This window comes from Littorina saxatilis, linkage group LG3, assembly GCF_037325665.1.
Source record: "Littorina saxatilis isolate snail1 linkage group LG3, US_GU_Lsax_2.0, whole genome shotgun sequence".
Lineage (NCBI taxonomy): Eukaryota > Metazoa > Mollusca > Gastropoda > Littorinimorpha > Littorinidae > Littorina > Littorina saxatilis.
The window spans coordinates 70,536,338-70,563,910 of NC_090247.1; the positions used below are offsets into that span (position 1 = coordinate 70,536,338).

Here is a 27,573-nt window from a genome sequence, read left to right on the forward strand (position 1 = left end):
ACGGTTTCAGTGTCTTGCATCAAAATAAAAATTACAAAAAGAAGAAATAAAAAAAAATACACAGACCGAAGAGGCGCTCCAATTGTTTTTGTGGCAGGTAATGAAAATCAGCAAACAAAACCAAGATTTGTGGCCGAGTGAAAATTAAAACACTGAGAAGGTTCCTCGGCACAAATCACGCTGTATTTGTTTACCTGCCAGTGTTCGTACGTGTTTGTTTGCTTTCTGGTTTGTTGTGTTTGATTTCGTTTTGTCTACAATTCGACACGGTCACAGACAACCATGGGTCACACAGTCAAACAGATAGACAAACAGACATGTAACATCAAGAACACCACAAAACGCACCCATCGACCGACGTACTCGCAACAAACATACACTCTTCAAAAAAAATTAAGGATCGGTTGAAAAAACGGATCTAATTATAAAAAATTGCCAAAAAATTAAACATCGACATAATAATAAAAAGATTAATGTGTTTGAATTAACAAATGAACAATGAGTCTTGACCTAGAATTTTGTTTGGCAGGCAGAGTTATTTCCCTTTGTGGGACTTCTCAAAAGCTTCTGCATTTTGGAAGAAAAAGGGTGGTTTTTTTTTTATAGCCCCATGAAATTTGCGGAACGCATGCCAGGGCAAAAGGTTGTGATGCACGTGCTACAACAGGGTCCTGGCTATGAACATCGCTCACCAGCTTGTGTTTAAAGGTTGACACGTTGACACAATTATGCACAGTAGCAACATGCCCCCCACGAAGAAAACTGAGCGATTTGGATAGAGGAATGGCAATATGATGGCTACAAGACGGTGTTGCTACCAGGCAAGTGTCCCAGAGGCTTGCAGTGGCTCCCTCTGTCATCATCAGACTAAAACAGAGATTCCACGCAACTGGAAGAGTGCAGGAGCGACAACGTTCTGGTCGGCCCAGAGTCACCACACAAAGAGAGGATTGCTTCATTCAGAGGCAGGCCATGCAACAAAGAATGGCTACGGCAAACAACATTAGGCAACGCCTACAAGCTACCACCAACACTGTTGTTAGTGGTCAGACGATCCGAAACCGCTTACACAACTTTGGCTTGCGTGCAAGGCGTCCAGTCCGAGGAACAACCCTGACTGCTAATCACCGAGCAGCTCGCCGAGCCTGGTGCACTCAACATGTGAGGTGGCAACGTCAGCAGTGGGCTCAGGTGTGGTTTACAGATGAGTCCCGCTTTTGCTTGGAACCTGCTGTTGGTCGCATCCGAGTGTGGAGGCGTCGCGAAGAGCGCTTCGCAGAAGGCGCTGTTCTGGAACGACAGCGTTTTGGCGGAGGCTCTGTAATGGTCTGGGGAGGGATCAGCACACGTCTAAGGACACCTCTGTACCATGTAGTGGGCAACTTGACCGGTGTCCGCTACCAGAATGAGATCCTGCAACCCCTGGTCGTTCCAGCCCTCCAAGCGATCGGCCCTTGTGCGATTCTTCAGGATGACAACGCACCTCCCCATCGCTCTGCAGCTGAACACCTTCATCCAGCAGGCCAGGGTCAACAGGATGCTGTGGCCAGCCAACAGCCCGGACCTGAACCCCATAGAGCACATGTGGGACGAGCTTTGTCGTCGGGTACAGCAACATCACCCTCCTCCTGCCAATCTGGGTCAACTGCTGCAATGGCTCCAGTGGAATGAAGTTCCCAGAGCATTCATATGCAACCTGATCCACTCCATGCGCCAACGATGTGTTGAATGCCTGGTACACAACGGAGGGCACCCTCGTTATCGACACTGATTCACATTGTTGTGAATTCCATTTTCGAGGGTTGTCACGTTTGAAACACTCTAGCTAAATTTTCGCTGCCGCGTTCGATCTTTGCTTTGTTTGTCATTACTCCTTGGTTGTTCAATTATATAATTTAAAAAAAATGAAAGAATTCGGTCTTGTCTGTTTTGTGTGGCGTGCTTGTAAAAAAGTGATCCTTAACTTTTCTTGAAGAGTGTACAACACCATATACAGAGAGACAATCATCACCCCTACACACACACACATACACATACAAACACACACACACACACACACACACACACACACACACACACACACACACACACACACACACACACACACGTAAACACACACACACACACACGTAAACACACACACACACACACACACACACACACACACACACACACACACGTACACAGACACACAAGTTCACGCTGCTACTTTTTTCCTCCCCACCCTACAAATCTTGCAGTGTAAGCAATGTGAGAGAGAAAAAGAATGTCCTCGAAATCGAGACTGCGCACACACTAGCGTCAAGACAAAGATAGGACAAGCAAGTGCAAGACACTTTGTCAAGTTTTATTTTCTCATTGTATGTCATTCACAGGAACGAGACAAAGCGAAAACAGACAAAATAACACTCAGAATAAAAAACAACAACAATATAACACTCAGATTAAGAGGGAGTGCACTATTTTATTTACTTTGCACATTACGCGCGCACGTGTGTGTGTGTGTGTGTGTGTGTGTGTGTGTGTGTGTGTGTGTGTGTGTGTGTGTGTGTGTGTGTGTGTGATTTTTAAAGTTGTATTTCAAAGTACACTCTCGGATCCGCGTTGTTTTCTTTCCTTATACATGTAAGTATAAAAGATGCTTTTGTCGAATTTCGACAGTAAAGCTACCAATCTATCTGTTGCATACGTTATTGGCAGTATGTATTGATGCGTTCCTGCTTGTCAGTTTCCGCTACCCACACAACTTCTTCATGACAATGGCAAAACGACGACGTCGACGATAACGATGATAATGTGAATAATGAAGGTTATAACTATAGACTGACACAGAAAAAGCTGTATTTACAAAATTAGTGCTTTTTTAACATAACATTAATCTTTTCAGCAATCAACATGTTGTCTATGGCAAACAATAACGTTTCTCTGTACAGTCATCAATTTTGGACTGCAGCTAGTATAGCATTTATGATATCTAACTTCATATACATAATTATTGATTCTACGTATAAGTCAACAGGTATTTCAGCTGCCATGCCCTCAAGGATATGACGGTCCTTAGTGTATCTCCCCTGTCTTGTCTCCAGTACGCATTGTTAGCAATCGTCAATGCAATTGTCACAAGAGACTGACAAAAAGAGTTCACTGCAAGCCAAATGATTTTAGTAAATGTCACGTCTGATAAAAACAAAGTGAAGGTTGTCTGTCTTGAAATAACTTTTTTGTATTGATAGATTCTGGTGCCAAAATGCAACTCTGTTTACTGGGTTTTTTTCTTCTGTTTTTTTAACATGTTTTTTTCATTTTTTCAGTTCAAACGTTTTTACAGCTACCCAAGCTGTTGTTTTGTTTTCAGAGAAATGACAACGATATCCTCTGTTTTTGTTTCGCCGCTAATACCACCATCACCATCATCGAGTCTCGGCAAACCGGCATCCCCAACGATGTCCTTGTCTTGGCAACCATGACCTTCTTCCGCGTCATCCCCAGGTGAATGCTGAGAAGGGAGGATACCACCATCGGCAGCTTTGTCTGAGATTCGGTTGTCTCCATTCCTAAGTTCAGTTTTGATTGTCGTATTCTGAGACTCCTTGATTTCGGAATTGATTCTGGAATCCGCATCACCACGTGGGTTTTGTTTATCAGACGGTGATCCTTCGATGTTTAGAGCCTTCAGCATCGCCTTTTCTGGTGTGTGTTGTGCTGCCAAGGGGACTGTGTCATCGTTGTCGTTTTCATCATGGCCGCTTTCCATGGCTGACCCATCCTTTGGCTCTGCATACACGTTCTCTTCAGGATCCACCTTCTGCTGTGGGCTGGGCCTGTTCCTCTCATCGCCGTCATGTTCCGCGGTGAAAGAAACAGTGGACTGTTTTCTGTGAGGGCTACCGTGCTGGTTTGTGGCTGTGTCGACATCGGCCAAGTTGTCGACGCTTACGACGAGATATGGCTTGCAGGTTTTTGTGGGAGTCTCATATGCTGGTCCCTGTCCGCACGTTCCAGCTTCATGGCTTGCATCACCCTCTTCGGTTTGAGCAATTATGTTGGTCACACGATATGGGGAAGCTCGCGGCTGCTCTGCCTTCGGGTCGATATAAGTATACTCGCCTGCGCCTGCATCACAGGAGTCAGTGCGGAGAAGATTCTTGCGTTTTTCCTCCGTAGTAAACTGACCTTCATCACGAGCGCTGGGAAAAGACACAGCCGATCCAGTGAGCTCCCCTGGCTTGTCGAGGTCGGTTTTCATCAAAGGCAGCTCGTCTATTTCTTCATAGTCATCATCCTTGCTGACCCTGCTTGGTCGACCTCCCTCTGTGTGACCTTCACCTTGACCTGTCACGTGACTCTCCCTCTCGCTGAGCCTCCTTGGCTGTCTGCTTCCAGTGTGACCTTGACCCTCCCTTTCGCTGAGGCTCCTTGGATGACCTCCAAAAGCGTGACCTTGAGCTACCAAGTGACTATCCTTCTCGCTGAATCTCCTTGGATGACCTCCAAGAGCTTGACCATGACCTACCGACAGACTGTCCTTTTCGCTGAACCTCCTTGGATGACCTCCAACAACGTGACCTTGACAATGACCTTGACCTGTCACGTGACTGTCCCTTTTGCTGACGTCTTTCTCGCTGACCAGTGTGGCCTGGAGTTCCGCCATGTAGACCTCCCTGTGCAAGCGAGCGGAAAGAGAGCGGTTACCACTACTGTCGTCAGTCTGGTCCCATTCCCCCGTGCTGTTGAACGATGGCTTCTGACGCAAGTGCAGTCGCCCCGCTCTGTGTGGGAATAACAAGGTTACACACCATCAGATGGAAATAATAAGAGAAATAATCATGCTAAGTGTAGTGGGGTGACGCCTTCGTCAAACAATACAAGAACTGATCATCATGTGCGATGATAAAGTGTAACAAATGATCAGAGAGAAACGATAAGAAGAGTGATTATTGAGAAACACCAGCAGGATCATTTCTGTGTGATCATTCTGTACCTGGATAAAAAGTAATGATTCAGGTCAAAGAGAAACAATGCCGCCAGGACAAAGCATGGTACGAGTAGTGGCCAGATATAAAAAGAAACCAGTGATTACAGAGAAACAATACGAGGAATGATCATGGTAACGTAAGATGATGTTCATATGTTCACCTTCGTGGAACAACAGGACTGATCATTCTGTGAGGACAGCATTTAACAAAAATGACATCAAAGTAAAAATAACAGGACATACCACCGCAGAAGTATTAGTCAGTTGTTAGTGTGACTCAACAATAGGACTGATCGTTACCACGTGAATCCACGAACAAGAACGACTCGGATTGGAGAGAGACAAGAACATGCAATTCAGTGACAGAGGGTATAAGATACTAGTGGCAAGCTAGAGACCTTTGGCTTGTTTGAGGATCGCAGTGGAACAACAGTAACCAAACAGACAGAAAGACAGGAAAGCAGACATGCAGATGGACAGACAGACAGACAGACAGACAGGCAGGCAGACAGGCACACAGGCAGACAGACAGACTGAAAAACAGACAGGCATGCAGGCAGGTAGACAGGCAGGAGTGCAGGAAGTTAGTCAGACAGGCAGACAGACAGACAGACAGACAGACAGACAGACAGACAGACAGAAACAGACAGACAGACAGACATACAGACACTGAGGCAGAGACAGACACACAGACACACAAATAGTAAGAGAGAGGAGAGAGTAAGAATGACGCATACCTTTTCAGGACGTACAGTGTGAAGGCCAGGGTGATGAAGAGAACCAGAAAGACAATACCGGTAACTCCTGCTGCGATTGCCTCTTCTGCAAAAGCACAGAACGAACAAAGTCGAGTAAAGTATATTTACTGAGAAATGTTTATACAAATACAAAACAAAAAGACACACACACTGACACACACACACACACACACACACACACAGACACACACACACACACACACACACACACACACACACACACACACACACACACACACACACACACACACACACACACACACACAATACCGCCACAACAAACAAAGAGAGGGAGAGAACTGGCCCGGGATCCTCAGTGTTTACAGTATAAAATTCAACATTTTATCATTTTCACCGGGATCAGTCATGGCCAACCGTACGTAATTTATTTTCAGAAGGAGAAATCACAGAGCCAAACAGCAAATAGATACATTTAACACATAAATTAAACAATCAATTAAATAAGATTTATAAAAGATTAAAAAATCTTGCGCGGGCGACACACGCCGGAACATGTGAAGATGTGAGAGGGGAAGCAACTCAGTTATTGTTTGCGATATGGTTTTTTTATCACCTCCCTTGAAATGGTTGCCGTTGCATTGTTTTGATTGAGCAACTAAAATTACGCGTAATAAAGCTAATGGAAGCAAAGAAGACTTTTCATATATTGAAAACAATCTGTGGCCCCCACGTACTCACCTATTTTCTGCTTTTTCATCTTATCCTTTGTCCAGGTGACGCCATCCTCACCTGTGGCAAGAATTAAGTCGCTGACATCAACAACAGCTTTTCTAAACTTGATTAAATGTTGATTGAAAATAGAAAGTCGCTAAAATTAATATCCCAGATGTTATTCACCATCAAAGAAGACTGACACGAATGCAATACGAAAGAGTTTGTAATGAAGGCGACGTGTGTGTGTGTGTGTGTGTGTGTGTGTGTGTGTGTGTGTGTGTGTGTGGGTGGGTGTGTGTGTGTGTGTGTGTGTGTGTGTGTGTGTGTGTGTGTGTGTGTTGTTGCATGAATGTCAGTGTGCGTACGTGTGCCGGGTACGTGCTTACAGTCGTGTGTGTGCGCGGCCCGCATGCGAGCCCATCCATAAAAATTCCTTGTACATGTATATATTCATATATAAGCAATCATTTGGGTCTTTATAATGTTGTGTGTGCACGAGACGTGACTTACCACAGGAACAGAGGTGGTGCAGACGTGACTCGCAGGGCTGGACACTGAGCGACAACTTGCCGGTGTCCAAGGTTTCCATGGCAACACAACCTGATTGAAGCCCTTTGAGCTTCACCTCGTCCCCGTCCATAGCTTCGCCTGGAAATAAACACACAAACACACTGCGGACAATTGTAAACTTTATCATCCTGTCACAGTGTGAACGCTCATCGGTTTTATGTGTACATCACTGCCCCCTCGTGAATCCATAACCAATAATAATGTATTTTAATTCTGAATGGGAAAATGTAAAGTTACAATTTCCGTCTGTCTTCTGTCTCTGTCTGTCTGTCTGTCTGTCTGATTGTCTGTTTGTCTATCTGTCTGTCTGTCTGTCTGTCTGTCTGTCTGTCTCTCTCAGTCTGTCTCTCTCGGTCTCTGTCTCTTGTCTCTGTATGTCTCTCTCTTTGTCTGTCTCTGTCTCTCTGTCTGTCTGTCTGTCTGTCTGTCTGTCTGTCTGTCTGTCTCTCTCGGTCTCTGTCTCTTGTCTCTATGTGTCTCTCTGTCTGTCTGTCTCTGTCTCTCTGCCTGTCTGTCTGTCTGTCTCTGTCTCTGTCACTCTCTGTCTCTGTCTCTGTCTCTGTCTCTCTCTCTCTGACTTCTCTTTCTATTTCTTTCAAAGAAACATTACGAAAATAGATACGCGAGTAAACTGTCTCCAAATTAAAACGTAACTGCCTACCTGTGATCCAGAACGGTTTCTGCCTGGCTGACAAATCCACCCAGAAAGACGTGTTTAACGGTGTCCCTGGCCATTGGTCAGTGGCGTTGCAAAGCCTGAGGGCGAAGTCCTCGTCCGTCATATTTCTGCTTGTCTTGGACGGCAGAGACAGGTTGTACTGGGGCTGTTCACAATACTTTTGCCCTGCCCCGTAATCCGTTATTTTTGCTAGCCTCACGGTAAAACTGTCATTCACTGTGAAAAGACAATGGTCAAAAGCAGAATCAGCAAAAGAGTGTCCGTTTACAGTACGTAGCACTAGTGTTCCCCGGCTGTATGAAATCAGAGATATTAACACCTCTTGATGCCAGTAATCACGTACAAAAAGCTGAGACAAGCGTTATAAACACGTACCAGTTTTAGTCTAGGAGGTATACATACGTAAAGCAATTCAATTTAGCGAGAGGTATGAAACGTCAAAGTAAAGGTTTTTTTATTTTTATATGTTTTAAATTATTATTATTTTTTTGTTTAGAGGAAGAGGTGAGGACTTTTAGCCCAACAGAAATGCTGTATGGAAGAGGTATGTAAAACAATCAGAAGAAGAAGGCGCGGCTACACCTTGTTGTCTTGTAACGAGTCAGTAAAACCATTGGGAATACTCGTACAAAACAATAAACATGTTATGTTGAATATCTAATTGAAGGTGAGCCTCAGCACAGTACCCCCCCCCCCCTCCCCTACACACACTCTCCGTCTGATCCTGGAATTGGCAAAGGCTGGCCAGATCTACTCTGGAATCCTTCTTCAAAACCGGTAAAGTTAGTTTCAAGTGCCCCTTTTGAAAATTCCATTTTCAACCGTCTATTTTCATAATCACTATTATGTTGTCAAGCCAGTTACATAGAGTCGATCAGAAAAAAAGAAAGAGAAACCGAAAGGTGAAGACTAATGGGACCAAGGGAGAGAACCCGAAAGGTGAAGACTAATGGGACCAAGGGAGAGAACCCGAAAGGTGAAGACTAATGGGACCAAGGGAGAGAAACCGAAAGGTGAAGACTAATGGGACCAAGGGAGAGAAACCGAAAGGTGAAGACTAATGGGACCAAGGGAGAGAAACCGAAAGGTGAAGACTAATGGGACCAAGGGAGAGAAACCGAAAGGTGAAGACTAATGGGACCAAGGGCGAGAACCCGAAAGGTGAAGACTAATGGGACCAAGGGCGAGAACCCGAAAGGTGAAGACTAATGGCACCAAGGGAGAGAACCCGAAAGGTGAAGACTAATGGGACCAAGGGCGAGAACCCGAAAGGTGAAGACTAATGGCACCAAGGGAGAGAACCCGAAAGGTGAAGACTAATGGCACCAAGGGAGAGAACCCGAAAGGTGAAGACTAATGGGACCAAGGGAGAGAACCCGAAAGGTGAAGACTAATGGGACCAAGGGAGAGAACCCGAAAGGTGAAGACTAATGGCACCAAGGGAGAGAACCCGAAAGGTGAAGACTAATGGGACCAAGGGAGAGAACCCGAAAGGTGAAGACTAATGGGACCAAGGGCGAGAACCCGAAAGGTGAAGACTAATGGCACCAAGGGAGAGAACCCGAAAGGTGAAGACTAATGGCACCAAGGGAGAGAACTCGAAAGGTGACGACTAATGGGACCAAGGGAGAGAACTCGAAAGGTGAAGACTAATGGGACCAAGGGAGAGAAACCGAAAGGTGAAGACTAATGGGACCAAGGGAGAGAAACCGAAAGGTGAAGACTAATGGGACCAAGGGAGAGAAACCGAAAGGTGAAGACTAATGGCACCAAGGGAGAGAACCCGAAAGGTGAAGACTAATGGGACCAAGGGAGAGAACCCGAAAGGTGAAGACTAATGGGACCAAGGGAGAGAACCCGAAAGGTGAAGACTAATGGGACCAAGGGAGAGAAACAGAAGAACCAGGAAAGAAAGATATCAAGATAAGGTGATGAAACAACCAAACTGACGCAACCACGAAAAATAAAGCGGAATACTAGAAAAAGGAGAAAAAGACAGCAACTTACGGCACAGGACCTGGCGTTGTTCATCACAACTGACCCCAGACACCACCAGCTTGTTGTGCTGGTCAAACGAGGCGGAGAAACAGGGGTGCTGGATACTCGTCACGTTCATCACAATGTCCTCCGATATATCTGTTAGCACACATGATCATCATCATCATGATCATCATCATCATCACCATCATCATCATCATCATCATCATCATCATCATCATCATCATCATCATCATCATCATCATCATCATCATCATCATCATCATCATCATCATCATCATCATCATCATCATCACATGTCATCAACACTGACACGAATGTCAACGTCGTTCACGTCTTCAAAGTATATATTAAAAAAAAAAACCCGATGTTATTATAACGATGATCCAAAAACAAAGAGACTGCCAACGTTCCAAATAAAAGAAGAAGAAACAAGTCGCGTAAGGCGAAATTACAACATTTAGTCAAGCTGTCGAACTAACAGAATGAAACTGAACTCACTGCATATTTACAGCAAGAGCGTATACTCGTAGCATCGTCAGTCCACCGCTCGATGCACAGGCAGTGAAATTGACAAGAAGAGCGGGGTAGTAGTTGCGCTGAGAAGGATAGCACGCTTTTCTTTATCTCTATTCTTTTTAACTTTCTGAGCGTGTTTTTAATCCAAACATATCACATCTATATGTTTTTGGAATCAGGAGCCCACAAGGAATAAGATGAAATTGTTTTTAAATCGATTTCGGAAATTTTATTTTAATAATAATTTTTATATTTTTAATTTTCAGAGCTTGTTTTTAATCCGAATATAACATATTCATATGTTTTTGGAATCAGATAATAATGAAGAATAAGATAAACGTAAATTTGGATCGTTTTGAAATTTTTATTTTTTACAATTTTCATTTTTAATGACCAAAGTCATTAATTAATTTGTAAGCCACCAAGCTGAAATGCAATACCGAAGTCCGGCCTTCGTCGAAGATTGCTGGGCCAAAATTTCAATCAATTTGATTGAAAAATGAGGGTGTGACAGTGCCGCCTCAACTTTTACAAAAAGCCGGATATGACGTCATCAAAGGTATTTATCGAAAAAATGAGAGAAAAAAGTCTCGGAATATCATTCCCAGGAACTCTCATGTCAAATTTCATAAAGATCGGTCCAGTAGTTTGGTCTGAATCGCTCTACACACACACACACAGACAGACACACACGCACACACACACATACACCACGACCCTCGTCTCGATTCCCCCCTCTACGTTAAAACATTTAGTCAAAACTTGACTAAATGTAAAAAGAAAGGAACGTTATATTCATTACAAAGCAAAACGTTACGTTCACTGATCGTCGACCCAGCGGTCTTGAAAGTGGACAGCGGCCTACAGACAAAAACTTCTAATACGGAAAATAGACGTATCTAACAAATCGCCCAGAAGCTCACTCGGAAGACTCAAGCGAGACAATGATTAATGACGAAATTAATTAATTATTCAGTCTTCTACAACCCATAAAAACCCAACGGAGGTTTTTTCCCCGTCGTTTCCTCTCAACCCCCCCCCCCCCCACCCCCCCCCCTCACCCTTCGACGGAGTTATTTCCGAAAATCATTTATTGTACCGTAAACAGTAAAATGGCGGCTAGGTCCCCCACAGGAGTAAGGCTCTTCCCGACAGGTGGCGTTGCAATCGTCCTTGTTTTGGTCATCCCTGGCAGGTGCCGCTAGCTTCGCGTCCGGTGAACAGTAACACGTGTCACCCTGTAAAAAGAAGGTACGATAACACTGAGTTGACCCCCTTTTAATGCCGAGATTCGATACCGATCCATGCCGCACAGCCTGGCGGCGAACTTACGATTCATTTTCTACTGCTGATTAGGCCACAAAAAAAATAGGTCTGTTTACGGTAACATAGGCCAAAAAAATAGGGTCGGTAGGTCGGGATTTTTTTTTTATTTTATTTTTTTTCTTCCCCAAAAAACCATATTTTTACGTTATTTTGCCCAAAAAACAAGATTTTTTTTCTTTTTTTCCCCAAATGCCAAAAAAAAGTCTAGGGTCGCGCGAAAAAACTAGGGTCGGTCGGGTTACCGTAAACAGACCTATTATTTTTTTGGCCTTATGAGTAAGTTCAGTTCCGCTAACTTCGACCATTATTTTTGATAATCACTGAGACTCGGCATGTAACCTCTACTTCAATCAATCAATCAATCAATATGAGGCTTATATCGCGCGTATTCCGTGGGTACAGTTCTAAGCGCAGGGATTTATTTTTTTATTTTAATTTTATTTTATGCAATTTATATCGCGCACATATTCAAGGCGCAGGGATTTATTTATGCCGTGTGAGATGGAATTCAATACATCACGCATTCACATCGGCCAGCAGATCGCAGCCATTTCGGCGCATATCCTACTTTTCACGGCCTATTATTCCAAGTCACACGGGTATTTTGGTGGACATTTTTATCTATGCCTATACAATTTTGCCAGGAAAGACCTTTTTGTCAATCGTGGGATCTTTAACGTGCACACCCCAATGTAGTGTACACGAAGGGACCTCGGTTTTTCGTCTCATCCGAAAGACTAGCACTTGAACCCACCACCTAGGATAGGAAAGGGGGGATAAAATTACAAACGCCCTGACCCAGGGTCGAACTCGCAACCTCTCGCTTCCGAGCACAAGTGCGTTACCACTCGGCCACCCAGTTTAATTGGTTTCGTTGTCTAGTCTTCTTGCATTCAGTTATTTGCATTTCAGTGTGTCTGTTGTGCTTTCAAGATGCCTCATAACATCTATAAATATATCGTTTTATAACACTGATAACAGGGCAGAAAACCTTTAAAGAACAATTTAAAACTGACTGAATGTCACATAATTCAATTAATGTAAGTCGCGCACTGGACACAAAAATGCAGAAACGGTCAGTGTTGCTTTGGGGAGAGAGAGAGACAGAGACAGAGAGAGAAAGAGAGAGAGAGAGAGAGAGAGAGAGAGAAAGAGAGAGAGAAGAGAGACAGAGAGAGAGACAGAGAGAGAGAGAGAGAAAGAGAGAGAGAGAGAGAGAGAGAGAGAGAGAGAGAGAGAGAGAGAGAGAGAGAGAGAGAGAGAGAGAAAGAGAGAGAGTCCACCATCGCATGCAAAATTCGTATTTCATGCTGGACCGTAATAATTAAGGTCTCTTGAGAATGCACTCACGATCACACAGCGGAGAATGCACTCGGGCACATGCACTGACACTCATCCAGATAAAAATAACAGATCCGTCCCAGCTTGTACAAGCCTACCCCCCATCTACTCCGGTCATATTTAGTTTTAACCTCAACATAATACCTTTTCAATGTTTAATGTAATAATTTAATAGATTGTTATATGTTGTTTACACATATCAGGAATATAGAGTTATATAATGGGGGAAACAAGTACTAAAATTAAATCAAAGAAAATAAAATTTGCATTTTGAAAAATTGTGACCAACTTCGCCGACCATAGCCGACACAAGGCGATCTGACACATCTAGGTCAAGGTTACTGTACCGCCGCACTACGCGCGCTGGCGCGAAACCGTCGTCTGCTGCTGGTTCATTTTTGCAAAATAACTGTCTGTTTAAACAACTAACTGAAGCAGAGTTACTGAATGTGTATACTTCTGAGATGGGTATTGATTGTTCATCTTAATGCTATACAAATGGATGACATTAAACTGTAATTTAAGGCTTTTTTCATTATTCCGAAAACAACATTTGTATGGAAGCCGACCTATGGCAAAACTGTATTTCTTCTCAGTTACTAGTTTTCAAAATAAGTAATGTTGTATGAGATGGTTTAAACACTTCTTGAATATACTCCTTCACTTGATATAAGTGCTGTTTTGTCTAGATTGAGTACTTGAACAAAGCCGACATTGAGCAGGTCACAGTGCCTGATCTCTTGCAGCTCATTGAAAGCTGACTCGGTTTTGATAAAGACCAGGAATATGGTTCTAAATACACGAAGAATCAATTGGAAGACTACTATGGCGTTAAAATTGTTTTTGTCAGAGAAGAAAGGAACGCCGAATGTTTCTTAAAAAAAAAACAGGCAGCGAAATTCTTCGCCAATTTTACAAACAACCTAAATCCGCAGATCCCGAGACCCGATTATTAAAGGCTGCGGCAAAGCTCATTCGCAATTACCGTAAACTACCTTGTATGCGCCCCCACCCCCCTCCCCTCTCTCCTATGCACCAATTTTGCCCAAAAGTTGAGGGTGGGCGTTTCCTAGGTACTATACCCTTTGCAGGAGCGGTTCCTTAGCTAGAATAACGATAATTTGGTCATTTGGCATAGAAGTGTTCAAAGGATGCGTTATTGCACAAAACTTTCCTCTCTCTCTCTCTCTCTCTCTCTCTCTCTCTCTCTCTCTCTCTCTCTCTCTCTCTCTCTCTCTCTCTCTCTCTCTCTCTCTCTCTCTCACACACACACACACAGACACAAACACACGCACACTCACACAGGGAATTCTACAAGCAAACCACGAAGATAATCTTATTGCTTTAGTGTCTGTTTAACAAGTTCATAACTTCAAAATATCTTTGACGACGCGGCCCTCTACCCGTTCTTACTCAAGAAATCAAAGAACACGTAATTCAACCTCTTCAGACATCACTTTTCGCCCAAGATGAAGCTTTTGTTTCTTCTTTTACCTCCCAGTCAAAAATGTATAGCGATTCTGTAACAACTCTAGAACCCGTTTTCTGTCCACTCCCCAAAACATTTCCGAGGAAGGACATTTATATTTTTCCTTTTCCTTGTCTACTCTACTGATCGAAACTGGGAGGTGGGCGTTTACTAGGTACTGTACACTGTGCACAAAATTTGACCAAAAGCAGGGGGTGTGCGTTTACTCGATACTGGGTATATACAAGGTAGCTTACGGTACATTAAATCATAGTGTTCCGTCTGAGGAGGAATTCGTGAATATTCTTTCAGACATCAAACATCAGCTACTTGCACACAAAGAGAAGTTGTCAATATGCAGAACCAGTCAACTGTGGCTACAGAACCTTGACATGATGGTAGACATTCTCTGTCAGTCCGTCAAAGATGAGAGAACAGGCAACTTTCGTCTGCATGTACGACGCCCTTTCGGTCCTTCAGGCCCTAGAGAACGACAAACACCCACAGCTGGCCAAAGCATTACAGATGGTCAGACAAACCAGAAGAGTTGTCCTCCAGTGGATACCAGCACACTGTGGGATACCAGGAAATGAAAGGGCAGATGAGCTGGCGAAAGAAGGAGCCGTGGAAGACCAACCTGAAAACAGTGTCAGCTTTAGTGAGCAGAAGACAATCATCAAGGCACTGATGAGGCCAAGGACAAACAGAGATGACTACCACACAATGTCCAGAGAGCTGCAAGCCAACCTCATCAGGCTGCGTACTGGCCACAACAGGCTCAATGCTCACATGAACCGAAAGTTCAAGCTGGCGCCATTACCAACCTGTGCCTGCGGTCAAGAAGACCAAACAGCGGAACACATCTTACAGCGATGTCCCTTACTAGATGAGTAACGAAAAGAAGTGTGGCCGTCACCAACTGGCAACTCCCTTGCAGACCAAACTATACGGCAGTCGACAGGAGTTGGAGAAAACGACAACATTTATCACCAGTGCTGGACTGATCGTGTAACCTCTGCGAACGCCAAGAAGAAGAAGAAGTCTGCATGTACAGAGTGTCCTGGAAATGTTGCCACACTTTGCTGCGTCTGGACACACCAACTACTTGAAATGTGCTTGGCAGTATCTTCAGCACATGTCTGAGCTACAAAGAATACAACCTGCTGTATATCAGCAGCTCATGAAAGGCCACCACAACATCCGGCGCAGCGATCGATACTGGGCAGGACTGTCCTCAGACCTCGTTATTGAACAGCTTCTGATGCGCAGCTTAAAGACAAATTGAGGTTTGACGAGGGGAACAGGCATGGGTGAAAGTGAAAGACTGGTGTGAATACTTGGCATGCAGCGTGTGACAGGTGTGCCTTTCATTACAAGTGACCAGCATAAGGATTCAAGCAAGTCAAGACAGAAAAGGGAACACGCGGACATTAAGAAAATTCTGGAGTTTTTCCAGAGGAGGAATTCATTCAGCGGAGACGGAAAACTCTCTTCAGCGGAAAAGTCGCAAACGAATCTGTAAATGTGGACACAGTAAAACTACTGGGACAAATCGTCATTCAAGACATGGTTAGTAGGGTCTTCGCTTGCCGACCGTTCACACTCAAGAAGAGTGATCAGGCTGTCACCCTAGCCTTTGAGTCTGTGGTGTCCTCTCAAGGCGAGGCCATAAATGTTGACCCAAAAATGTTCCAGCGACTAGTCAGGATCTCAGAGGCCACTCCAGAGCTGCTGCCATCAGCCTTTGAACATGAGCTCTCTAACATTCCAACATCTTTGTTTGAGCCCTTAGATCTGCCACGAGAAGCCAGATTTGGTTTCTCGCCAAACACGAAGAGGAAAACGTCCACGACGTACACTACGTCATCAACGGCGGTTTTCTTTTGCACCGTTTGGCAAGGGGAAGGTGGGTGACATACAACCAGCTGATCGCAAGCTACGTGGACTACGTTGGACGAAGATACCACAAAGCCAGCGTTGTTTTGACGTCGAAACGGTCTTGTCTGCATAGCCCTGTGACGACGAGGAGGACGACGTCGATCAGCTGTGGTGACGTTTTCTACTGAATTGCAAAAAAAAAGGAATGGCTTAAACCCCTAACGATAACAGTGTAAAGACGAATCAACAAGTGACAGTATTTTGTTATCTTATGTATCGTCGTCATATGAAATAAACAAACTGTCGGGTGTCATACCCTCAGTTTAGTATTTGATCGCCTCTTTCATATTTAGGGGGGTATGAAGCGACTTTGCCTAAAACGATGATTTCAAAACACTCATTATCTTGAAGCTGCTCACTCTGCTTTGGGGAAACATATGTAAGTAAGGAAAAATGCCTTGTATTATTTTATATTTGCACACAGTGGCATAGCATGGGCGAATCGGATAATTTTCGTATAAAATGTGACTAGTCTTTTTGGTTTTGCACGGAAACAATCTGACTTTACAAGAGTTGCAGCTAACTATTTCCTACTTTGCCTTTTCCACTATCAAAAACGCCTTTAATGTGAAGCTTTATGAGACACCACGGCCTCAGTAACAGCCCACAATTCGTTTTCTGTAGTGCTTGGCCATTTTGGAAAAATCATGTACGCACATAATACTAAACATGCAAAAAAATACGATTTTCCCCCACAATATTTTTCTATATTTTGCATATGTGATTCTTGTATGTATATAGCACTCAAAAAACTTTAAATAGCTTGTAAAGGAATTATGTTGATGTTGAGGCAATATTTGTCAAAATATGACCGGAGTAATCCTTTTCCCGCACCCACTAGGACTTAGTATTGCTCTCTTCGTTCCGGACACAGCACAAATACACAGAGACAAAGACACTACAGACAGACACCAACTCACCCACTGTGACCCACAGACAGACACACCCACAGACCCTGGGACAGACAGACAGGCAGACAGACAGACAGACGCACACACACACACACACACACTCACACACACCCACCCCCACACACACACTCACACAGAGAAACAAACACACTCACTCCCCGGTTCTCTCTCTCTTTCTCTCTCTCTCTCTCTCTCTCTCTCTCTCTCTCTCTCTCTTTCTCTCTCTCTCTTCGGTTCCCCCATCCATCCAACCCCACAAAACACTTTCTCTCACAAACAGTGGACGAACCTGTAAATACATCAACCTGTGGCCAGGGCCACACCTCTTGCCTAGTCAGTCTACGGAAAATGGCACCATAACCAAGGATTTATTGCTAAAGAATTTCTGTTTTCAGATTCATGTTCTGCTATGTTTGTAGTATGTCTGGTCAAAAATCGAGAAAAATATAATTATTTTTAAAAAAGTTATCAAGTGTGTTTGTCAGTGTGTATTTTGTCACAAAGCGATTCTACGTTTTTTACATTGTCTGAACTGTTTTGACACCACGAACATCAAATATAACATGCAAGTCACAGTTTATGATTACAATATAAAAAAAATGTCTAAGATATTAAAAATCAAAAGGTCAAGGTCATTGGGTCATAAGGTCAAATTTGTTGTTTATGCGTGAAGTGAAGGCTGTGTAATCATTTTCAGCAGCATAACGAATATTTTTTTATACACGCACTAAACACACACACACACACACACACACACACACACACACACACACACACACACACATACACACACACACACACAGAGGGGAAATTCCAAAGTAATTGGTACACAAGGTCATATTTATTGTTTTCAACAAAAGGAGAATACTGTACTCATTTTAAACCAAACATCATCTTTGTGAAGGTTTTGTTCTACAAAAACATAAGTATTCCTGTACAGGAGAATGTAAGCGCACTCAAGCAACATGTAAAAAGGCCACAAAGTTTGCAGTGTAAACTAAGAAAAGTAAGATGAATGATGTCAGGAAGTCGCTGGATAGTCTACCGCGTGACAAGGGAGCAGGGTATACAAAAGCAAACCATTCAAACACAAGCAATGAAACAACAAACGTAAACAAGGCAATTGATTAGATAAAGCATCACATAATCAAATAATCGACAACATTTTAAATTCAAAGCACATAACTCCAACATCATTACACAAACATTGCACAACATTCATAAACATTATTGACCAATAATGTATTCACAGCGTTAGTCATGCATTGGTCGACTGCAGACTGCAGAATTGAGCATCAAAGCAGTCATAAAACACTCAATGAATGCATTCACTGAATACAAATATCTGTGAACACATTCCGTAATCAGAAAAAAATCAGGAAACAACAGGAATGATAATAATTATGTCCCTTGAAAAACATCTCACAACATCAGTCACTGTCATAGAAATAAAGAAAGGCTCCAATACACATTTGTACATTTGAAAAACATCTCACACCGGTCACTGTCATAGAAATAAAGAAAGTCTCCAATACATATTTGTACATTCTCCAAAGAGCAATGCTAGTTGTTCTCTTAATCATCTGTCTGTAGAAAGGCCTGCCCAACATCGATCCGTCCTGCGTACATGGTGACCGGCTTGGAAGCTCTGGTAGACATCCTTGTGAGTTTCTTTCAGCTGCAGCATGTCCTGGAGATACAGGTGGAGGGATTTGGTGTAGAGGTTGTGCCCTGCTGCTGCCATGAAAGGCATCATTTCATGGACAGTGGACAGATGCAGGTCCCAGTTTCCTGTGCGTTCAGCTTTGAGGAACTTGCACAGAATGTCAACCATGTCCATGTACTGAATCCACAGTGCAGCTGTGGGGTGGCACTTGAGGGTTTGCTTTTGGCGTTCTAGTTTTAGCTGAATCGATGCGATTGTCTCATCAACGCAAACTTCTCCTAGCGGGATAGCTCCACTCATCAACAAGTCCCACATGTTGGCTGCACGGGCAAGGTCCCCATCAGGCTCCTCACATGAGACAGGAGCATCTTCATTTGCTGATGGCGCGATATCATCCACTGTCCCAGCAATTTGCACATCTTCTGGTACATCTGTGCTATCAATTTCCTCAATGGAGACGTCACTTAGTGTCACATCCAGGTCTGGGAGTGGCAGAGAGATTTTGAACGTTTGTGAGGTCAGGAGTGCGTTCAGAGCCGAGTCAACCAGAAAGTGGCCTCTAACTGCTCGGGACACTGCCTTGCCTTGAAGCATGTAGTTGACAGCTGTTGGTGCATATGTCAGTTCTAGCACCTCCTGCAGACCGCTGCCCTCCATCAAACGTCCAATGCAGCCCAAAAAGCTCATTTCCATGTGAAAACCTTCAAGCCTTAGAACAATAGAGGCCAAGTCAGCATCATCAGGTTTGTTGGCGACGATCTCATGGGCTTTCCAAAATAGGGGCTGGTCGAAAGTGAGCACTGGAGTCGAGCCATGTCTCTTTGCTTCCTTCGCCGCGAACAGCAGTGTAGAGTGAATGCAAGTCAGATCACCAGGGTTCATGTCGATCATTGGCAAGAAGAAAACGCTCGACTTACCAGGGTGACGGTCGTTGTGGACAGCCTGCATCGTTCCAGACCATGAAGGTCTTGCAGGCTTCAGCGGCCACACCACCTTCCACAAGACATCAAGGTGTATAGATGGGTCAACAGCTCGCAGGTTTTCTAGTTCCCTGTATGTAGTGTTCCCAAAGTGAACTGCCTTTGACTGGAAATACACGATGTCAATTGTTCCCTTTTCTTTTGAATCTTTGGAGGTGACATCCAACCTAGGAATAGGCGTTGTTCGTCGTGTTCCAGGAGTTGTGGTAGCAATCATTCCCATACCATGGAAAGAATTGTATCCATCCAAGGTACAGGAATTGTGATCCACATTGTCAGCCACGTATTGTAGAATCACATTCTTGGCACATCCTGGAATATCTGTACTTTGGGACACAGCTGCATTTGCCTCAAATCTCTGCACCTCTGTGTAGGAAGACGAGAAGCCCATCGCATTCAACACATCGATCAGATATCGGGAGCCAAAATGGTGGTGCATTTGGACTCCAAGTCCAATTTGAAGTGGGGCGATGACAACCCTAGGTCGAGCTGCCTGGACAATTGCTTGTCCCACAGATGCAATTTTATTGTCAGCATCTTTTTCGCTGAAAATCAAACGCAGGAAAAGCTGAAGGGACTGGGGAACAAAGTCCAGGTTGTACGCCCCTGAAGAAATATCCTCTGATGTTGGATATTCCTTGTTTGTCGTTGCAGAAGCAGCTTTTATTTCATTCTTTATCAGTGCTGCAGCAGCTTTCACCAGCTTCAGTTTTTCACTTTCGTCGTCATTAGTCTTCGGAGAATTGTAGAAATCATGAAGAATGGATTTAGCTGTTGTGCGGAATGTTACAACATTAGACTTGCCCAGAATATTCGCTATGATGATTTTTTCACCAAATCTCTCCAAGCTTTTCCTTCATCCATTTGGTGGTGTAACCAACCCCTCCACTGAACTCTTGCATTTTCTGCACAAGCTCTCCGATGGTGATCTGTTCGTCATCGTGGTTAATGAGATATTCTGCTGTTTTCTCAAAAACTTCAAGTTTTTCAGTGTCCGGTGGTCTACCCACACTTCGGCTTGGAGCGTTTGTCAGTGCGTATGCACCTGGCTTGTCATTATAACGTTTGGGAATTGACAGACCAAGCGCTCTGAAGTTACAGTTACAAGTTATATGGTACACAGCATCTGCTGCATGCAGGTCTCTTGCAAATTCAAGCTTTCCCTTGACGATATCTGCCCACTCATCATTTCTTTCGTCACATTTTTTCAAAATTTCAGTTTGTAAAGATAATGTTCTGACTCTGTATGCCTCATCAGGTCCACGTGTTTTGGAAAGATTTACCCGAGTCCCACAGAAAAAGCAGCAACTTGCAAAGTCAAATCTGTGTTGCTTAGATCGTGTGCTTCGCTCTCCAAGCTCAGTCTTATCGGTATCTCTGTTTTGCTGTCTTAAGTCTTTCTCGATATTATTGTCGTTGGTGTAATCCCTTCGACACTCGATATGCACCCTTTGACCAACTGTAGGCTGAACGGTTCTGTTCTGTCTTCTCTGGCTCGAATCCTTGATTCCTGTATCAACAAACAAATAACATTGCTCACTACAAACTCTTTTTTATAGACATTTCAACAGAAGCACGCAATTTGTTAACCGGCTATGACCCCACACACTTGCTTTGATAAGTCTCACTGGATGACACCCAGTAATACAACAAACTACAAATACAGCACAACATGTAAAAGAACACCAAAGGGAAAAAACAACAAAAGAACAAAAACAAACAAAATAAAAAAGGACATAAAACAAACAAACAAACAAACAAACGTTATAGTATACAGAACACTAAGAAACTCAAATTTATCATAAGAATTGAAACAAATCAAGAGAGAGAACATACTTGCACATCCTTTCTTTCCCAGGGTATTAAACTCGACGTCACATGGTTCGTTGCATATTGGACAGGTTTTTAATGGATCATCCATTGTGGTAGCCTTTGAAGTGCTGCAAGTAAAATAGTTTTCATGAACACAAATTTGTAATGTTCAACATTGATAACAGCACCACCATTAAATACCACAATAATATATAGTGCGTCCTGCATGTTACTTATGTAATCAGTTGATTCTAGAGGAAAACAACTAAAACACATGAAAATAGGAATTTTGACTGGAATGTTCAGCCATACAAATCCTTGCTAAAAGAGAGTTTTTCAGGCGGCAGTACAGACAGTAAAACCTTCAGTTAAAGTATTTTATGGAATAGTCAAACCAAAACTAACCTTCATTGTTTTAAAGTTGTAGATGACCACAAATAAACGTCCACGCAGCTCTGGTGTATCACAAAGACTGAAGTGAAAAACTGCTTCAAATAATCAAACTGTGAAGATTCCAGCAAGATGGTATCAAAGACAGGTTGTGCTGTCAGACCAGAGTTATGGTGAGAGCATCCGGCGAGCGCGCGGTCACGGCGATCAGATTACTGATAGCCAGCCTCCCTTACCCTCTATCCAGGAACCCCCTCATCCCCCCCTCTTCCTGCTGCAGAATGGCAGGCGAGTGATGCCATGATCTCTCTGTATCGAACTTTTAATCGATCATATCTCGGCCGTGCGATCTTCAAATGGAGTCGAATTGTGTATGCATGTTAAGTGTTCCATGCTGAGCGCAGCCATTATAAAATAAATTCTTTAGGATTTAATCCTTAGTCTCCGGCAGTATGACTGAACAACTCCCCAGACACGAGAGAGGTCCGTACACGTGAGTGTGTTTGGTGTCTGTCGGGTCATCAGACGTGTGATAGCATCTTCTCTGCCGCTTGAAGAAGCGGATACTGTTCCCTGAAGCAAACATCAACATAACAAAACACTGTGATTCCATTCACAGCTGTGAAAATAATGCCGCAGTTTTTACGTTCTGGGAGAAAACAAAAAACCCACCTACCTAAAACCTATCGTGCCTCGCTCGGCTGTCGGTTGTAAGCTTAACATTGTTGTAATCATATATGATGTGTTTCTTCTTGTTTCAAATAATTGATTGTAATATAACTCACAGCTGTTAAAATAAAGCCACGGTTTTCAAGTGCTGCAAAAATATATCTCTCAGTATATTGCCTCGCTCTGCTGCCGTTTGTTTCTGGTTTAGCCTAAAATTGTTGTTATCATATCTGATGTGTTTACAAAACTTTCCCAAATTAAGTGGGAACGTGCTCGAGTGTAACTGATTTAAATCAAAAAACTGAAAACAAGGGTTGTGCTTCAACCTTTCAGCCTCCTGCCGTGTGATCTCAGTGCAAGTGGTTTGTTATGGGGGCGAGGACGCCCCCATTCTATACGGATAGTTTCGAGGTTGACCATGGGCAGCGCCATTTTGTTGTGAAATACGTCATCAGTTTGTGTACACAGGAAGTTGTGACATCCGTCACCCTATGGGAGGGGTGGAGGCAACATTGTTCATCTGTAGAAAGTTGTGAAATCCGTCACCCTATGGGAGGCGTGAAGTCAAAATTGGTGAGTCATCACAGAGTTTGTGTAACACAGGAAGTTGTGAAATACGTCACCCTATGGGAGGGGTGACGGCAAAATCGCAAAAACATGATAGGTCGCATTGTGCAGGGTCAACTGCAACAAACTCAAACCGAGCCATTCATACCTACTTGTATTTGAGCGACTTATATACCGACATTTTTATTTCTTATTTTCAGCACAGGTGTAGGAAAAATCATGAACCAAAATGTTATTTATTTTCTAATTTAACATTGTTTTTACAAATATGACCATGGTCTTTTAAACATACAGTGACATTAAACATTGTTATGTTAAAAAAAAAGAAAAAAGAAAAAAAGCTTTTGTGCACAAATCAGAAAATACATTGTACATTTTACCTACAGGTCAAACCGTGAGTGTCTGTGGCAAAGCCCGACCCAGGAAATTGCACTGATTTTATATTTAGATCAGAGGGAAATTGTCAAGAACAGGCGCTTGCATTTGGATGTGTCCAATGATAGTAGGTTTGGTTGTGATCAATCAGAATAATGTAGGAATAAAAATGTATGACAGTTTAGTATGATGACATGTAATTCACATATGCTGAAATATGATATTATACATCATGTAATATTATTATGGCTGTTGCCATGACCATGAAACCCAACAAAGGTTTAATGTAATGTAATTCAAAATACCAAAACCGAGCACCTATTAATCTCGTCTTTGCGCGTGAAGATTGAGGCCGTCTGCCAGTAGCGGTTAGGTCATACAGTGGAACCACTCTCTAGCGACCTTTAAAATGTTGACAAAAATCGGTCCTTATGGAGGGGGGTCCTTACAGAGGGAGGGGGGCGGAGTCGGGGGGCCACAAAGAAAGTCGGATTTTCTTAAAAAAAGAAAACAGAGAAGTTTGAGTTGCTGACGACCGTTCCCTCTGAAAGCAAACTGCTTCGATTTCATGTTTGTCCTTGGTGTCCACCAGTTCTGGTGCATGTACTACCCTGGCCAAGTTTCCTCTCAAGACATCAAAGAGACCGCCTCTGGGCGAACCACCTCTCATAGCTAAAACTGGGTCAATGACCCCTGGGAAGAAGGTCAGTGTCTATAAAATTTTACTCCTAGGCCTGCGGCCAGGGGGGGGGGGGGGGGGGGGGGGTATACCGGTACCATTTGAGAATCAGACCAAATGAGAATTGAACCATTTGAGAACATCCTTTTTTTTTCAATCACTACATCGAAGGCCTGCGGCCCGGGGTTCACATGGGTTGGTTTGTTTGTTTGTTTCAAACCCACACCCATATACACACATTTCCCATTTAAACCATTTGTCGGCCCCCTGTCGATATTTATCGACTAAGTTCCTTGTTCCACATTACGATGTGAATGCGTGATGTATTGTGTAAAAAAAATTCCATCTCACGGCATAAATAAATCCCTGCGCCTTGAATATGTGAGCGATATAAATTGCATAAAAGTAAAATAAAAAAATAAAAAAATAAATCCCTGCGCTTAGAACTGTACCCACGGAATACGCGCGATATAAGCCTCATATTGATTGATACTATTCAGTTTCTAGTAAAGAGCCTATACAGTTTGTATAGCGATCGCTTTAACCAGAAATTCAAGGTATTTTCCTGTACAAATCTCAAAATACAGGAAAGGAACTTGAATTGGGAACTGGTTATATATTTATGTTTGGGTTACATGGGTAGACAACTATCGCCATCTCTACCGCCCGGCCACTGATGAAATACATTTGTGTTGAAACAGTGACGTGTCGGGTCTTAGTAATTAAACAATGGTCCTCCTCAGGACTAGATTTTTGTGTGTGTGATCCGCCCCGCACACAGGGCACTTTGCGTAGAATCTCCCCCCCCCTCCCCCTCCCCCCCAACGGTTTCTTCATTTATTGCGTTTTTCTTTTTCATAACGATTGTATTTGGATTTTTGGAATATGCAACGTATCAGCGCTTCAAACTGATAAAGAGAAGAGAAGAGACGAGAATTGTTTTTCGAGATTACAATTAATTTTACTTATTCAACCCTGAAGGCCTTCCTTAATTGAGTCCGAACAGGACTTCGCGAAGACTTCGAGAAGTATTTTTTCCCCAATAATTCCGCCGGCCAAAGCTTACTGCAGCTACTTTTGTGAGGTAGACTTCGACCAATCAATATCAGGTTTTAACACTTAATCCGGCCAGAATAACATTTCTTTCACACACACACACACACACACACACACACACACACACACACACACACACACCAAAAAAACCACACACACACAAACCAAAAACACACACACATAGACACACACAGACACAGACACACACACACGCACGCACGCACACACGTACACACACACACACACACACACACACACACACAAACCAAAACAAAACACACAGACACAGACACAGACACACACACACGCACGCACGCACGCACGTACACACACACACACACACCCACACACTGACCTCCGCTGTTCCTCCACATGAGATTCAGGGCCACTCGCGCTCCTATCCACACTGGGGTTCTGACAGGCAGAGAGGGCGGTCCACGATTTATTCCGGTCCACTGGTTTAGGTCCACATTCTGGACCATGCAGCTGTGACCATTGTCCGAACACTGGTCCACTGCCGCCGCCCATGGCAGCTTCTCATTGGACAATGCAAAGGTTTTCGCATGGCAGACTGGAAATCGGTAAACATACAAACAAGTTACATTTACGACGAAGATCAGTCAAGGACGTCAAGGAAACTGTGAACGTTTGACTATTCCACAAGGTTTCACAGGACTTTTATTGGACTAATAGGCCAAAAAATAACACGAATTTTCAAAGCCCGCGCCACTTAGTGTCCATACTATCGAATGCTCTGTGCATGTACTTCAATGATAAATGACAGTAAGAGAACAGTGATTTACGAATTACAGCATGAAATAAGATGCTAATTACATACATACATGTCTACATGTTTTTACCCCATGAATGTTTAGCATTTCAATTTATCTATGTTTAGCACAAGATCAAATAAAACTTAAAAAGCGGAGAAACATGTTCCACCCACCAGCCAAAAAACAAAGGGCAATGCCGCCACACAGAATGGAAGATGAGCAGTCCATGACGCCACACGGTCTATCAGAACCTCTCAGTCTTTGTATTGCAGAAAGAACCCCTCTGTCGCTGTTCAAGACCTCTTCATAACACAACACTGATGATCAGACTCTCTCTGTCCTTGTGTTGTAGTCAGAACCTCACTGTTCTTGGTTCAAGATCGCTTCATGACACACCACTGTTGATCAAACTCTCTCTGTCCTTGTGTTGTAGTCAGAACCTCACTGTTCTTGGTTCAAGATCGCTTCATGACACGACACTGTTTATGAGACTCTATTTCCTTGTGTTGCAGTCAGAACCTCACTGTTCTTGGTTCAAGATCGCTTCATGACACGACACTGTTTATGAAACTCTCTATTTTCTTGGACAGACTTCCACTGTTGTTGTTCAGGAACACTTCATGACACGACACTGTTCATCAGACTCTCTATGTCCTTGTGTTGCGTTCAAAACCTTACTGTTATAATTTCCGTCAAGGCCAAAATACGCCAATCCTGTTCTACAGCACTCACGATCCGATTGACAGCACGAAACTCGCAAACAACTGCATGTCATAATTAGACGGATATTTTGTAAGGCTGTGTGCTTCGTACCACACTGGGTGATGTCAGATCTAGAATTAGAATTAACTCTGATTAGAACTGAAGAGACCTCGAGCTGTAGATGACGAGAATGTGAACTGATTGAGGTCAGCTGAGACGACTGTGGAACCTGTCTATTAAAGGCCCCAAAGGGTTTAAAATCGTGATCGTGATTGGCGTTTTTTGACCTTTTTGTGACCATGATTGCCGAAATTTCTATTTCTGTGATCGTGATGGGACTTTGCCCGTGATCCGTGATGACAAAAAAATCAAGTCTCGTGATCGTGATCGTCATTTGTTTTCGTGATCGTGATGGGCATTATTGCAAAGCATTTTATTTTCAACGTACATTTTTCACAGCTGTATCACTCTATGATCCTCTATTCGTCAAGGTGTTTGTGATCGTGAAAACAAAAATCAAGGTAACTGTGATCGCCGTGAAAGCTAAAAATTTCCCTTTCCGTGATCGTGATGATACCCCCCCTTTGGGGCCCTCATTAAAGTTTGTGGGCAGTATTTTGTAAAGATCGACGTTTCCTGAATTGGTAATCCATGCCATACGATTAAAAGATTATTTATCGGTAGAGGATTAGAGTTCCCTTCCATGAGCCACTGAAAGGCCAACAGTAAATCTCGCATTTAGACGG

The 27,573-nt window shown here is 43.4% G+C and overlaps 1 protein-coding gene across 2 annotated transcripts; it reads right to left on the reverse strand.

Moving 5' to 3' along the window:
- Positions 1 to 2,331: 2,331 nt before the first annotated feature.
- Positions 2,332 to 26,969, reverse strand: LOC138963142 (uncharacterized). Of its 2 annotated transcripts, XM_070335177.1 has the most exons (12): positions 26,299 to 26,969; positions 25,708 to 25,923; positions 22,471 to 22,579; positions 17,448 to 17,481; positions 11,274 to 11,412; positions 9,665 to 9,793; positions 7,640 to 7,873; positions 6,919 to 7,056; positions 6,433 to 6,483; positions 5,713 to 5,797; positions 4,489 to 4,769; positions 2,332 to 4,425 (listed from the first exon to the last, which is right to left on the reverse strand). In XM_070335177.1, the coding sequence occupies exons 1-12, from the start codon at positions 26,351 to 26,353 to the stop codon at positions 3,329 to 3,331; spliced, it is 2,568 nt and encodes an 855-aa protein (XP_070191278.1). In that variant the 5' UTR covers positions 26,354 to 26,969; the 3' UTR covers positions 2,332 to 3,328. The 2 variants fall into 2 exon arrangements, with proteins under 2 accessions (XP_070191278.1, XP_070191277.1); XM_070335176.1 differs by having other exon boundaries at positions 2,332 to 4,769.
- Between the last annotated feature and the right edge of the window lie 604 nt (positions 26,970 to 27,573).